General features: G+C 51.0%; 1 protein-coding gene across 1 annotated transcript; it reads right to left on the minus strand.

Annotated features, from left to right (window-relative positions):
- Window positions 1-1973: 1973 nt before the first annotated feature.
- On the minus strand, window positions 1974-7287 carry MARVELD1 (MARVEL domain containing 1). The gene is made up of 2 exons (XM_017502755.2): window positions 5001-7287; window positions 1974-2926 (listed from the first exon to the last, which is right to left on the minus strand). Exon 1 carries the CDS (start codon window positions 7091-7093, stop codon window positions 6572-6574), a length of 522 nt encoding a protein of 173 aa, XP_017358244.1. The 5' UTR covers window positions 7094-7287; the 3' UTR covers window positions 1974-2926; window positions 5001-6571.
- Window positions 7288-15504: the final 8217 nt, after the last annotated feature.

Genomic DNA, 15504 nt, shown 5'->3' on the forward strand with positions numbered 1-15504 from the left:
TGTTGACCAGGATGGTCTCGATCTCTTGACCTCGTGATCCACCCGCCTCGGCCTCCCAAAGTGCTGGGATTACAGGCTTGAGCCACCGCACCTGGCCAGTATTATATTTTCATGGATATATATTACTACTTTATTTTACAAATAGCTATTGTGACCAAACAAAAAACATGTAAATAATGCTAACCAAACTTTTCTCTCATATTCCTTTTTCCTTTTATCCCTGAAAATGTTCACTTATTAATTCTCATTTTTTACCACTGACCACCCCACCTCCATCCGTAGAAAAGCAGGAGAAGTAACAGACAAAAACCCCTGTCAAAGGTGTTCATTATGTCCCTGAGGAGCAGTGTCTTATTTCAAACTCCATTAAGCAGGAAATGCCAGATTAGGCCATTCCTAAATACCTGGTCTCCTGGAAGGAAAACCAACCTCTCACTAAGCTTTAGAGCCTGCCAAAGGACCACAGGGCTTAAAGCAACCTCTGCCTTCCAGTCCCTGCCCCGCCACTAGCCAGCTGTATGACCATGGCCTTTCCATTCTCTGGGCTCCAACTCCTCTATTGAACAGGGTGGGAGGTGTGGGAGGCGGGCAACAGTGCCAACCTATAAGATTACTGGGAAGGGGCTGGGGGCAGTGGCTCACACCTGTAATCCCAGCACTTTGGGAGGCCGAGGCGGGTGGACCATCTGAGATCAGGAGTTTGAGGCCAGCCTGGCCAATGTAATGAAACCCCGTCTCTACTAAAAATACAAAAATTGGCAGGGTGTGGTAATGCACACCTGTAGTCCCAGCTACTCAGAAGGCAGAGGCAGGAGAATTGCTTGAACCTAGGAGATGGAGGTTGCAGTGAGCTGAGATGGCGCCATTGCATTACAGCTTGAATGACAGAGACTCCATCTGGAAAAAACAAGACTACAGGGAAGATCAAATAGGGTAATGCAGGTAGAAGCATATTTCAACTGCAAAACGCTCCACTGCTAAAATACAGTAGAGCAGGGGCTTACCAGCCTTTGTGGAAAGCAGAGCCACTTTTTACTTTGCCCAAAATTCACAAACAGAAGAGGGAAGAGGAAGGGACGGGAGCGGCCTCACAGCTGATGGTATTTACCTCCACCCACTCTCCAATCACAAACCAAATCATGAAGAGGGTGTGCGTGCCTGTGTGTATGTTTGTGCAGGCAGGCATTGGAAAGGCTCTTTGGAAGACAGTGGGTGTGGCAGACACACATGGCATGAGATCCCACCCTGGAGTTATTCCAGGTGAGTTTTGAAATCTTCTAGCAGAATCCTGTTTCCTGGCTGCAGATGTCAGGCCCGGGGCACAGGGAGGAGGAACCTGGGAGGAAGCCTCTTAACTCTGCCTCACACCCTTTCCAGGGCATCCGTCAGCAGGCAGCAACTCGCTGGGCAAAGAATCTGTGGGGAAACGAGGGAAATACAGGTGGGGCGTGGTCCATGAGGCAACACCAGAGCAGGCCACAGTAGTGTGGAGGGAAAAACACAGGGCCTGGGCTACGGGAGACCCCAGCTCTGCCCCTAATCAGCTGTGTAGCATCAGGCGGGTTGCCACCTCGCCCTGGACTTCGTTTCGCCTTCTGTAAAATGATGGGGTTGGACTAGAACAGGACCCTCTGGCTGCAACCACAGTCTTTCTGTGCCCAGAATGAGAGGCAACGAAGCTCCCTAACAGAGGGCCCATTGAGAGCAGGGACAAAAGCCTCTGGAACTCCCTCCCACCTCCACCAGGGACACAGGCAGTTTTCTTCCCTCTGGTTTCTGCCCTCAGACAACCCCTGGTCCAGGCTCCTAACTGCACTGGAGATCTGTGAACTCACTCTTTCCCTCCTAAAGGTAAACAGGAAGCCAGAGAGGCAGAAACGATGCCAGCAGCAGGGTGTGAGGCTCAATGAGATGGACTGGGAGGACCTCACATGGAGGGATACTGCAGAGGACCAGGACAGAAGACACACACACCAAGAGCAGACAACCAAACTTTATCCAGAAAAGCATATGAAGAATCACCACTAAATAATGAGGCACATCAGTCCCCTCTCCCCAGCCACCCTCATTCTTCCCAAACCCACTTTCTCTTGGCTTTTATAGAACACTGTAGAAATCCTGTCCTGAGTCTGCAAATGGCCCCAGACCAGGATGGGAGCTGCCCAGAGTGGTCTTGGGCTGGACTGAGTCCTGGTGTCCAAAGAGGGAGGCTTATGTGACTGCCTCCACTATCCAAAAGTTCTGGGGGCAGGTCAGGTGGCCACCCCTATGGCACAGGGCCTTGAGGGAGGGTGAGTGTGGTAGCGGTCTTACATGTCCTTCTCATACCTGGCAGACAAAGGGAGCACAGAGCTGCTGGAAGCCCAGTGGGAAGGCACATCTAAGAGCAGTGAGCTCTGGAATGCTACAGGCATGTGTGGATGGATGAGGCTCCATGGCGGCCAAGGAGATATCTGCTCCTGAGTAAGGTCACCTGACCACAGACAGCACCAGGGGCTGGGGGGCTAAGAGGGAGATCTTGAGAAGGCTGGACCTGAGCTAAAAGTATAACTTAGATGGTGATCTGAAAAAAGAAAAAAAGAATAAAGGCTGAAGTCAAACCCATTGTTTAGGGTACAGGAGTATACAGCTAAGTTCCAGGTGTCCAGAATCTTGTGTCCAAACCATAGCACAAGGAGAACAGGAATTCTCTTGAGTTAAGGCAAAATCAATCTTCACCCATCTGGGATCTTCCATTGCATGATGCGGAAAGGAAACTACTAGGCAGAGGTCATTTCTCTCCCCACCTCCTGCTACTGCCAGTGAAGACTCTGAAATCTTCTGCAGGCCCAGGCCAGAACGGTGTTGCCAGCCCAGGGCAGCAGGCCCTGGGAGAGGTCGGTGTGACCAGCTCTGGTATTCTCTGTGGCCTCAGCAACATGGAAACCTGCAACAGGAGAACCAAAGTCAGTGGGCTTCCAAGGCACCCCAAATGTCTCACCGCAAGCTCTCGCTGCACCAGCAGCTGGGGCTGAGGGAATTTTACCCTTCCTAGAGCTTGGCAGTCGGACCCGGCCTAACTGAGACATTGAAGGACTCAGGAGACTTGGGGCTCAGTGTTCCAGAATTTCCCAGAGGAGAGAAAGAAACAACAAAAATTACCACAGTCTGGCTGGGTGTGGTGGTTCACACCTATAATCCAAGCACTTTGGGAGGCTGAGGCATGTGGATCATTTGAGGTCAGGAGTTCAAGACCAGCCTAGCCAACATGGTGAAACTTTGTCTCTACTTAAAATATAAAAATTAGCTGGGCATAGTGGTGTGTGCCTGTAGTCCCAGCTACTTGGGAGGCTGAGGCAAGAGAGTGGTTTGAACCCGGGAGGCGGAGGTTGCAGTGAGCCGAGATCACACCATTGCACTCCAGCCTAGGTGACAGAGCGGGGACTCCATCTCACATACAAAAAAACAAAAAACAAAAAACCCCGACAATTTTACTGGGTACAGAGTTTCAGTTTTACAAGATAAGAAAAGTTCTGAAGATGGATGGTAGCGATGATGGCTGCATAACAATGTGAATGTTCTTTTCTTTTCTTTTCTTTCTTTCTTTCTTTTTCTTTCTTTCTTTCCTTTCTTTCTTTTCTTTTCTTTCTCTCTCTCTCTCTCTCTCTCTTTCTCTCTTTCTCTCTTTCTCTCTTTCTTTCTTTCTTTCTTTTTGAGACAGTCTCTCTGTTACCCAGGCTGGAGTGCAGTGGCAGGAACACAGCTCACTGCAGCCTCAACCACCTGGGCTCAAACGATCACCACTTCAGCCTCCTATGTAGCTGGAATCCCAGGCACACACCACCACACTCAGCTAATTTTAAAAAACTTTTTGTAGAAACAGGATCTTGCTGTGTTGCCAAGGCTAGTCTCAAACTCCTAGTCTCAAGCCTCAGCCTCCCAGAGTGCTGGCATTACAGGCCTGAGCCACTGCATGCAGCTGTGAATGTTCCTTTTGCCACTGAACTACACACTTAAAAATGGTTAAGATGGTAAATTGTATGTATATTTTACCACAATTTTAAAAATAGCCACATTAACAGTACCTAACACATATTGATACCCTACTATATAGAGTATAGCCTGGTCATGAAGAGGCCAGACTGCCAGGGTTCGAATCCTACCTCTACCACTCACTAGCTGGGAGACCTTGGGCAAGGTATTTAACCTCTCTGGGACTCATTTTCCTCATTAGGAATATGGAAATGACATTAGAACTCACCTCAATAGGGTTATTGAGAGAATCAATGGACACCTATAAAATGCTTTGAGATGTGCCAATCACATAGTTAGAGCTACATAGGTGCTCTGATGGCAACAGACCTAGAACTACATCCATGCTTTACACACCCTGAAACTACACCTTCACAACCTCCGCAGAGAAATCAAACACTTGTGCACCTAAGGTTTAAAAACAAGCTCACAAAAACACATGGCCTCTTCCCCTCTTCTAGTTTCTAATCCAGAGGTGAGCCTTTCCAAACAGCAGACCTGGCCAGGCACAGTGGCTCACACCTGTAATCCCAACACTTTGGGAGGCTGAGACAGGAGGATCTCTTGATCCCAGGAGTTTAGGACCAGCATGCAAAATATAATGGGGCCCTGTCTCTAAAAAATTTTTTAAATTAGCCAGGCATGGTGGCAGGTGCCTGTAGTCCCAGCTCCCTGGGAGGCTGAGGTGAGAGGATTGCTTGAGCCCAGGTCAAGACTATAGTGAGCCATAATCACACCACTGCACTCCAGCCTGGTGTGGACTGTCTCAAAACAAAACAAAAAAGAAAGAAAAAATAAAAGAGCAGACCATTGAAGGATTTAGTAAAAAAAAGGTTGAATTTTCACAACTCTGAAGATATTGTGATTATTACTGTCACCTCTCCAATTTGCTCTGAATAAAAACCGTTTAACTTTTGGAAAATAAATAGGCTCTGTGCTTTTTATTCAAATGACCATGACCCCTTCCAGAAAACCAAGAAGCATCTTACCTTACAGGCCCAGCCAGCAGGTCACCCCAGCGCCAGAGAGCGGTTCTTCTCTTTGGTAAGTGAGACCCACCCTGCCAGCTGCTGCAGGTCGGCGCCAGGATCTCTTGCAGGTGACTTTCCTTTAGACTGGGAAAACCATCCCAATAACTTTGGCTTCATTTCTCCAACAACGTCAAGGAATGTTCATATTCCCCAGTTCAGGTCTCTGGCTAGGGGCAGCAATCTCCTTCCTCTCTGGGGTGGGTCCCCTCCCTCTGCTAGAGAAACTCCCTGGGGAAGAGAAAGAGAAGGGGCTCCCCCAAATCTTCAAACAGAACACAAGCAATGGGTTGAGCCCTTAGGCATGAATGAGAGCCGGGACAGCACAGGACTGCTGGGAACTTCCAGGCAGGAATACTGCTCCAGGCCCAGGAGCAGCTAATACAGTAAACTAAATTAATTCTGTAACAGGGAAACTTCTCAGAGTCTTTGATAAGCTAATGAGCATCTCCAAGAAGGGAAGACAGCACCGTTGACAAACTAACTTGGCCTTGAAACCCTCTTTTCGAGGGAGGCGGCTCCTGAGCCAGGGGTCCTGACTCACCCACCCTTTTAATGCAAACAGCGCTGGACTGCGAGTTCTGATTTTAATCTTACTCTGGCTGTTCCCAAGAACAGGCTCTGGGTCCCCATCTGTAAGAAGGGGTGGGGTTCACCTTAATATTCCGCCATGGTTGTGGGACTCCTAATGCAAACAGATATGGGGGGAGATGAGAGGGGCGGCAGAAGCAGGTAAGGAAGGCTGGGAAGACACTTGTGTCACGGAGAGGCCAGGACGGTTAGCGTGTGTTTGGGACTGGCCTGCAAAAAACTTGAAGGACAAAGGCAGAGTAGGCAGAGGCAAGAGGAGACTCCACAAGTGTAAGGGTACAGCCCACCGGCTCCTCCCATCCACCTTGGCGGATGGGCCCCACCCCAACGCATCCCACCACCGAGAGACAGGCTGGGAGGGGCTTCGCAGGACGCCCGCACAATCCCAAGCTAAAAACAAACTCGTCGGTCATCTTGGGATCAGCCAAGGCCTGTTCTCAGCTCCGCCCGCGGCCCAGCTCCTGCGCTTTACAGCACGGGAGGCTGGACAAGGGGCCTGGGAAGGGGGTGCGCTTCCGACCGCGGGGTGGGAGGGAAGGGGGCAGCCAGAAGCCTGGATCCAATTTGGGAGCCTCCCCCGGATCTACGCGGCGCCTGTCCACGTCTTAGTCTCGGCAGGGAAGGGAATTGGAACCGCGAGGTTTGGCCTTGGGGCGGCTAGTCTGCGAGCGTGCGTCCGCCCCTCGGATCGCAGCCCTGCGCTGGTCCCTGGAGACGGCGCGTCCGGCGCGGCGTTCGGGATTCCGGGCGGCGGCAACCGCGGCGATGCAGTCGGGCGGGAGCTGCGCGTCAGGGTCCCTGGGCGCGGGCGACAGTGGAAACGCTGGAGGGGAGGGGGAGGGTGCCAGGGCGCACCCGCGCGGGTCGGCGGCAGGGACTGGGGGCGCTGGTCTCCGGGGGGTCCCCTGCCCCGATCCGGACCGCGGCGGGCGCGGGCGGCCTCACACCACCTCCTGCTTGCCCTGGCAGCGACGGCCGCAGCCGTAGAGCGCCGAGAGCAGGTAGAGGCCGTGGCAGACGCCGCCGCAGACGGCGGCCGCCAGGAAGGCGTGGTAGGCGCAGGGCAGCGGGTAATCCTTGAGGTTGCAGTAGCTGTGGCGCTGCATCTGGTCGCTCATGATGCCGGTCGCGGCGCCGTATAGCGCGGCCGCCAGCACGTCGTGCGCCACGTTGACCAGAAGCCAGCGCGAGCCCAGCACGGGGACCAGCTCGTGCTTGCCCAGCAGCGTGAGGAAGTAGAGGCCCAGGGTGAGCAGCCAGAACAGCACGGACACGAACAGCGCGAAGTGCACGGGGCCCTGGTACTTGCTGGTGGCGATAGTGATCCAGAAGGCGGCGCCGGCCAGCAGCTGCAGCACCCGCAGCACGCCCAGGGGACTGCGCAGGAAGGGCCGCTGCAGGCGCACCGAGCCGCGGGCCGCACGCGCCTGGGGCGGCGGCTGGCGCGGGGGCGGCGGGAGCATGGCCCCCGGGCGCGGCGGCGGCGGCGGCGGCGCCCCGAGCAGCGGAATGGCGGCGCCTTGCTCGTCGGGGCGGCCTGGCCCAGGTGCCCGCTGCGCCCGCCGCAGCCTCCTCGCCGTGCTCCCCTCCTAGTCCTCTCTTTTCCTCCTCTCCCCACCCTTCCTCTCCTCTCTCCTCCCCTCGGCCCTCCACGCCTTCCCTCTGCCACTCTCCAGCCCTCCAACCCGCCCCTTTCCCTTCCCCTCGGCGGTCTCCTCCCCCGCGCGCTCCTCCCGGCTTCCTGCCATCTCTCTTTCCGTCTGCCTCACCACCCTGGCGCCCCCCTTTCCCCTCTGCGCCAGGCCCCCAGCTTGAATTCCTTCGTCCTCGGGCCAGGGCGGGGCGCATCCCCCAGCCCGACGCGGGCTTCAGCCCTGCCCGCACGCGCGCTGCTGAGCCGTTTGCCACATCTGGGGCCACCCCTACCCGCCCTGCCTCCTCCTTTCCCCTCTCTCCTGCCATAGCACCCACCCCGGGCCTCCGGGCTCTTCAGCAGTGCTGATTTTGAACTGACATCCGCTGTCGCCTGGACGTAGGCAGTCTCCTGCCAGGGCCCGTCTCGTCCTGTCCAAAGTTGTCCAAGTTCCCAGTCTCAGAGTAAGAGTCCATCATCCACCAGAGGCACCGCCACTGGTTCCACTCGGCACAAGCTTATCATCCCTACACTCTTTTATCCACCGCCTTCCTTGTCATCCTCCCGTCTTGCCCAGATTAAAAATACACTACCCAACATGACCGGGACACAAACCCTTTGGCTCCCAAAGTGCTGGGATTACAGGCGTGAACCACCGCGCCAGGCTCAAGACATCTTTCTAAAACATAGACCTGGTTGTTCATTTCACTGCTTCCCCCACTGAGACAGGACAGAGGCTGTCTCTTCTCTGTGCCCTATTTCACAATCTGTCCCCAACCAATTTCCGGCTTCCTGGCTTGCCACTTCCGTCCCTTTCCCATGCTGCCACCCAGCATACCAACCCCACCAATCCTTTCAAATTTTCCAGATAAGCTCAGAATGCCCTGCATTTCCAGACCCCACCTGACAGCAAAACTCCTGTTTACCCTTCAAGGCCCAATTTAAATGCTGCCTCCTTTTGGTCCAGCCTCTGAGGCTGCTCTTCTAGGCCCCCACTTGGACCATCTGTCTGCAGCAGTTCTGAGCCAGCTACATAATAACTATTGGATATCATGTCTTATCCATCTTTGCCTGTGCCTGGCACATAGGAGACGCTCAGTAAATATTTGTGGAACAGATGACTGAGTGGCTGCAGGGGCAGCAATGGAACTGAGAGGGCCCCTCTTACCCTGGGGACTGTGCATGCCTCAGACCTACAGCTGACCTCATGCTGCAGAGCTAGTCTTCATCTCCTGGTCTTGAGTCCTCTGTCCTCTGGCCTGGATGAGCAGGTCCTCTTCCAGCAGGCTGGCTCCCCTGGGGAGAGAAAAGCTATGTGGTTCCTGAGCGGGTAATGCCTCTCACTGCCAATTCAGCCCACTTGGAGAAGGCTCTGAATGCATTAAAAAAAAGAGAGAGAAATGGAAGCTTGCTATCTTGCCCAGGCTAGTCTTAAACTCCTGGGCTCAAGCGATCCTCCCTCCTCAGCCTCTTGAAGTGTAGGGATTACAGGCATGAGCCACTGCATAGATAGATAGATAGATAGATGATTGATTGATTGATTGATTGATAGATCTAGAGAGAGAAAAAGTCTCACTCTGTCTCCAGGCTGGAGTGCAGTGGCGTGATCTCGGCTCACTGCAACCTCTGCCTCTTGAGTTCAAGTGATTCTCCTGCCTCAGCCTCCTGAGTGGCTGGGACTACTGGTGTGCGCCATCATACCTGGCTAATTTTGTGTGTTTTTAGTAGAGACAGGGTTTCACCACGTTGACCAGACTGGTCTCGAACTCCTGACCTCATGTGATCCGCCTGCCTCAGCCTCCCAAAGTGCTGGGATTACAGGCCTGAATGCATATTTTAAATGAACAAATGGTGATGTATGACACCTCTGTCTGTGTGCAACAGCATGGTGTAGAGGCTTAGGGTGCAGGTCCTGGAGTCCGACTGCCTGGCTGTGGATCATTGCCTCACTACTCCTTAGTGCTGGGGCGTAGAGGGAGGGTGGCTTGAGCTCTTTTTGCCTCAGTTTACTCATCTGTAAAATCCTGTTACCAGCAAATAGATATTGAGCACCTATTAAATGCTGGGCACTGTTTTAAGAGCAAGGGATTCATAATATACATGTGATTTTTATTAATTGAATGCTTACTATATTCTAGGCACTATGATGAGCACTTTATATTTGTTGTTTAACTTGATCCTTGCATCAACCCATAAAATGATTAATAGCTCCGATTTGCTGATGGGGAAACCAGGGCTTACAGGGTTAAAGAAGCTTACCTTTGGGCGCCGTGGCTTATGCTAGTAATCGCAACACTGGGAGGCCACGGTAGGTGGATCATGAGGTGAGGAGTTCGAGAGCAGCCTGGCCAAGATGATGAAACCCTGTCTACTAAAAAAAAACAAAAATTAGCTAGGTTCAGTGGCGGGCACCTCTAATCCCAGCTACTTGGGAGGCTGAGGCAGGAGAATCACTTGAATCCAGGAGGCAGAGATTGCAGTGAGCTGAGATAGTGCCACTGCCCTCTAGCCTGGGTGACACAGAGCAAGAATCTGTCTCAAAAATAAATAAAATAAAATAAAAAATAAAACATTTAAGCTGGGCGTGGTGGCTCATGCCTGTAATCCCAGAACTTTGGGAGGCCGAGGTGGACAGATCACCTGAGGTCAGCAGTTTGAGACCAGCCTGGCCAACATGGTGAAACCCCATCTCTACTAAAAATACAAAAATTAGCCAGGCGTGGTGGTGCACACCTATAATCCCAGCTACTTGGGAGGCAGGAGAATTGCTTGAACCCAGGAGGCAGAGGTGGCAGTGAGCTGAGATTGTGCCACTGCACTCCAGAAGCTGATCATGTTCACAGGAAGGCGGTGACAGCTCAAATACCAGCCCAGGGGAGCTGACCCCACACCACATTCAAAGTATGTTTATATAATTTCCACATTTTATTCTCGGCTACACTCACAGGGACCCAGAAAGGATAAGCGACTTGCCCAAAGAAACACAATTTGTGTCACTGTTAGGACTCAAACCTAGGTCTTCAGATCCCAATTTCAGAGCTTTCCCCTCAGCGTCCCTTAGTATCCGTCTGTCCCCTGGCAGGGAATCCTCAAAACCCTCCAGATGCTGGTATTGAATAGGGCTCAGGCTCAGATGGGCAGCTGGGTACGAATCTGGGTGATGGGCTTGTGACAGGGAATTAATATGAGTGGGGACCTAAGTGAACCAACTGTAAAAGGGAGGGAACAAAATCCTTCCTTTCTAAAAAAGGCTCTGGGAGACTTGAGGGTTAGAGCGTCACCTGGTGGGCATAAACTTCCAGCCTCAGGAGTCACATCACGCCTTACAAGGAAGCGCCTGCAGTGGCTTTGGGGTGATATTTTTAGCCTCTGGAATTCTGGAATGTTTTCACATTCTACGGGGCGGTCCAGCGGACTCTCTGGAAAAAGCATACCATGCAGAAAAATTTTGATTCTGTACAACTCAACAAATAGGGTCTAGGCACCTGCTAGCTGCAAACAATCTGGATGTGGAAAGCAGAAATGAAAAGGACCAATTTCTGCCCTCAAAGCATTTGCACTCTGCTGGTAGGGGAGGGATCAATGTGGACACAAAAGAGAGGTGTAGATGAGGGTTCTAAGAAAATACAAAAGGAAAGGAAGAGAGTATGTGTGAGGGGAGGGTTGGGGAATCTTTCACCACAAGGTGTCATTGGAGGCCGGATAGAATTTCAACAAGCAGAGGTGGGAGACCAGAGTTGCCAGGAGCGGCAGCCCGCCATGGGTCCAAAGCATCGCTGGATGTTATTGCTGGGTGTGCCAAGAATTCATAGCCATGACTGCCATTCTTCAGGGTTGTGTCTGCAGCCAGCAACCTTAAGAGATAAGGGAACATCTCCCAAAGAGCAGGCTTGCTTATAACAAAAATGGTGGTGGTGACCAGCTGTGGTGGCTCACGCCTGTAATCCCAGAACTTTGGGAGGCCAAGGCAGGTGGATCACCTGAGGTCAGGAGATTGAGACCAGCCTGGCCAACATGGTGAAACACAGTCTCTAAAAAACAAAAAAAAAAAAAAAAAAAATTAGCCGGGCATGGTGGTGCACCCCTGTAGTCCCAGCTACTTGGGAGGCTGAGGCAGGGGAATCGCTTGAACCCAGGGGGCGGAGATTGCAGTGAGCCAAGATCGCGTCATTGCACTCCAGCCTGGCAACAGAGCAAGACTCTCAAAACAAACAAACAAAACCAAAATCCTCACCTTAAAATGAGGAACATGAGACCAAGGCGTAGGGAAGTTATGTGATTGATCTGGTGTCACACAGCTAGTAGAGATAGAAATTCCAAATGGAAGCTTTTAACCACTGCATATATCTGAGGCTTCAGCCTTGGTCTGGGAGGAGACAAAACATCAGAAGATTGCTGCTGAATGGCAGGAAAGAGAACGGTCCTGATTTTGTGGGGAGGGTCAGCAGGAAGGGGGCTGGGCAAGAGGCCCCAAGAGTGAGTGGGGCCAGGAAGAGGCCATGAGAGTTGGATGTGGTTGCTGCAGTCCCTGAGATCTGCACTTGGGAGCCTGACTGCTATTTCCGTGTCTCCCCCTGCTATGCTAGGGAGCCCCTGGAGTGGGGGATTTGCCCCCAAATCCCTATTTTATCCACAGCAGGAGCTTTAAGGCAGGAGGATGGCCCCCAAGGGCTGGAGCTGGATGATGCTCTGTGCTGAGTGTTTATTTGCATCACCTTACCTGTGAACTGGCTGATTTTTATTCTATTCAGGCCTTCAACTGATTAGATGAGGCCTACCCACATGGGGAGGGCAATTGGCTTTCAGTCTACCAATGTATATGTTAACCCCATCCACAAACACTCTTGCAGAAACACCCAGAACCATGTTTGACCAAATATCTGGGCATTCTATGGCCCAGTCAAATTGACACATAAAATTAACTACCACAGGCAGATATGCAGAGACAAGAGACAGTGACAGACAGGAAACAGCTGCCTGTGACTCACTCCAGGTCATTGAGCTGGACTTCATCTCTGTAAACACACGGTGGGTTTATAGTACCTTTCTCCCCACTTCTTGGGCAAACTTAAACAGATTTCTGTGCCTTACAATGACCCTGTAGTTAAGCAAGTAAGGTCTGGAGCCAAACTGTCAGAATCTGAATCCTAGTTCCACGTGGGCAGTTTTTTAAAAAAATAGCAGCAAATTCTGTGACTTTCCTCCCATCAAGATATTGGGTCTATGTCCACTTCTTTTGAATCTGGCAGGCTTATGACTCAGTTGTAACTAATGGCAGTAACAACACTATATCTCTTCTAGGTCATGTCAAAAAAGGCAATGCAGGCTGGGCATGGTGGCTCACATCTGTAATCCTAGCACTTTGGAAGTTCAAGGTGGGCAGATTGCCCTGACCAGGCTGGAGTTCGAGACCAACCTGGGCAACATGGCAAAACCCTATCTCTACCAAAAATACAGAAAAAAAAAATTTACCTGGGTATGGTGGTATGAGCCTGTAGTCCTAGCTACTTGGGAGGCTGAGGTGGGATGATGGCTTCAGCCTGGGAGGCAGAGGTTACAGTGAGCCAGGATCACACTCCTACACTCCAGCCTGGGCAACAGAACAAGATCCTGTCTCAAAAAAAAGAAAAAAAAAAAAAACGGCAATGCAGCTTCTGCCCTATTTGCCAAAATAAATATACACTTTAAGCTCTAAGCCACTGTGGAAGAAGTCTGACTATTCTGAGGCCACCATGCTCCTGGTCACACTGAGAAGGCTATGAAGCACTCCAGTCAACACTTCTAGTCTTCAGGTTTTCCCAGGCTAGGCACCAAAGGGGTGAGAAATGATTATTCCGGCTCCCCCAGCTATCAGGTCAACCTCAGCATTCAACACTTCCTAGCTGAAGTCCTGATGTTGTGGACTAGAAACAAGCCCCTCCTGCCGTGCTCTGACTGAATTCCTGTGTAGTGATCATGGGTTTTTTGGGGAGTTTTCTTTTTCTATATTTTATAATGGATTTATTTTATTTTCTGTATTTTAAGATGTATTTTTGACATCTTGGGGCCTGGCAGACCAGGGGAGGGACTGCCCCCTCCAAAGCCAGCTAATTTCTTTCTTTCTTTCTTTCTTTCTTTCTTTCTTTTCTTTCTTTCTTTCTTTCTTTCAGTTGTCTTGCTCTGTCACCCACGCTGGTGTGCAGTGGTGCAAACATGGCTCATTGCATCCTCTAATTCCTGGGCTCAAGAGATCTTCCTGCCTCACTCTCCCAAGTAGCTGGGACTACAATTGTGCACCACCTTGCCTGGCTAATTTTTTATTTTTTGTAGAGATGAGGTCTCGCCATATTGCCCAAACTGCTCTTGAACTCCTGGTCTCAAGTGATCCTCCCACCTCAGCCTCCCAAAGTGCTGGGATTATAGGTGTGAGTCCCTGCACCCAGCTAGGCCAGCTAACTTCTGGAGATGGCAAACAACTTGCTTGTAAGCATGCCTTTGACATGCAAACCAACCAACCCCAAGTCCATATTCTGAACTGCCTCCTCTATCTGGCTCTTACACTCCAGGAGGCAATATTCCTAATATTACTCTGCCTCAATCATCCCAGGCCCAGGTATTGGGCAATTAGAGACAGTCCTTATGCCCGAGAGCACACTGGAATTTCTAAGAGTAGCCAATTCTAAACCTACCTCACCTGTTTACTCTGCCTCACCCATTGCTTTCCGAAAAAACACAGTGCTTTCCCCTTTCTCCACCTCCCAGACTCAAGCAATTCTCCTGCCTCAACTTCTTGAGTAGGTGGGATTACGGGCATGCACCACCACACCCAACTAATTTTTGTATTTTTAGTAGAGACGGGGTTTTGCCATGTTGGCCAGGCTGGTCTCAAACTCCTGACCTCAGGTAATCCGCCCGCCTCAGCCTCCCAAAATGCTGGGATTACAGGCGTGAGTCACTGCACCTGGCACGTACTTTCATATTTGAGTCCTTGTGGATGAACTACAACCTAACTTAATAGGTAGACAGGATTGAAAACCTAACTTATGAGTGTGCACCTGTAATGGTAACTGAGTCTTGGCCAATCCTGCAGCCATTCTTCAACCATCATACATTGCTGAGTGTTCAAACTGTGTTCAGATAAGGCAAGCTGTAACCAGTCCAGCTGTTTCTGTACTTCACTTCTGATATTTTTATGTATTTTACTTTTTTTGACTATAAATTTATTCTGGCCACAAGACACCCGGGGGTTGCCAAATTCGCAAATCATTCATTGCTCAATTAAACTCCTTTAAATTTAATTTGGCTGACGTGTTTCTTTTAACAAGATCAATATATGCTACCTTTATTATCAATATTGTTTTCTAAAAGAGCTTTGACACCCAGGTCACTGGTTCCCAGGGCATCCCTGGATTGCAAGACAAAACTTGCTGTCTTGAGGTTTCCTCATTCTCCTTCACCATCCTACTAGACTTGTCATTCTCCACTGTATCAGAGTCCAATCTCCACACAGTCATTCGGACAGGGAAAGTTTGACATGAAGGCTCATTCACTGTAACAAGGAGTTGGAGCACTGAGGGACTGACTGATAACACAAGGAGAGGCCGGGTACGGTGGCTCATGCCTGTAATCTCAGCACTTTGGGAGGCTGAGGTGGGCGGATGACTCGAGGTCAGGAGTTTGAGACCAGCCTGACCAACATGGCAAAACGCCGTCTCTAGTAAAAATACAAAAATTAGCGTCTCTAGTAAAAATACAAAAATTAGCTGGGTCTGGTGGCAGGTGCCTGTCATCCCAGCTACTTAGGAGGCTGAGGCAGGAGAATCACTTGAACCGGGGAGGCAGAGGTTGCAAGTGAGCCAAGATCGTGCCTGCCACTGCACTCCAGCCTCGGTGATAGAGTGAAACTCTGCCTCCAGAAAAAAAAAAGGCGAATGCTAAAGAATAAGGAATAGAAGATAGAAGGGGCAGCTCCTAGCCCCTAGGGCTGAGATAGACATCCTTCCCAGCCTTCCTCCAGGGCCAAAATCCAGACCTTATTGGAGAGGATGTGGCTGTGGCTCACTGGAGGGCAAAGAAGTCATTGAGGTGCTGCCCTGGTGGAACTTGCTAGAAATCTGCCATTTAGGTGTGCTGGGGAAGTTACTCACAGGGAGGTACTGCATCTCAAAATCTGCAGCAAAGCCATCCAAAGAGGTGCCAGGGAAAGCCGCTAGCCATGGTGTGTTGCTGATTGCCATGCACTGTAGGACCCAGGCACTAAAG

This window comes from Cebus imitator, unplaced genomic scaffold, assembly GCF_001604975.1.
Source record: "Cebus imitator isolate Cc_AM_T3 unplaced genomic scaffold, Cebus_imitator-1.0 Scaffold299, whole genome shotgun sequence".
Classification (NCBI taxonomy): Eukaryota; Metazoa; Chordata; class Mammalia; order Primates; family Cebidae; genus Cebus; species Cebus imitator.

What these genes read in the sequence shown, in the direction of transcription:
- MARVELD1 (XM_017502755.2), bottom strand. Translation starts at nt 7,093, where the DNA reads ATGCTCCCGCCGCCCCCGCGCCAGCCGCCGCCCCAGGCGCGTGCGGCC.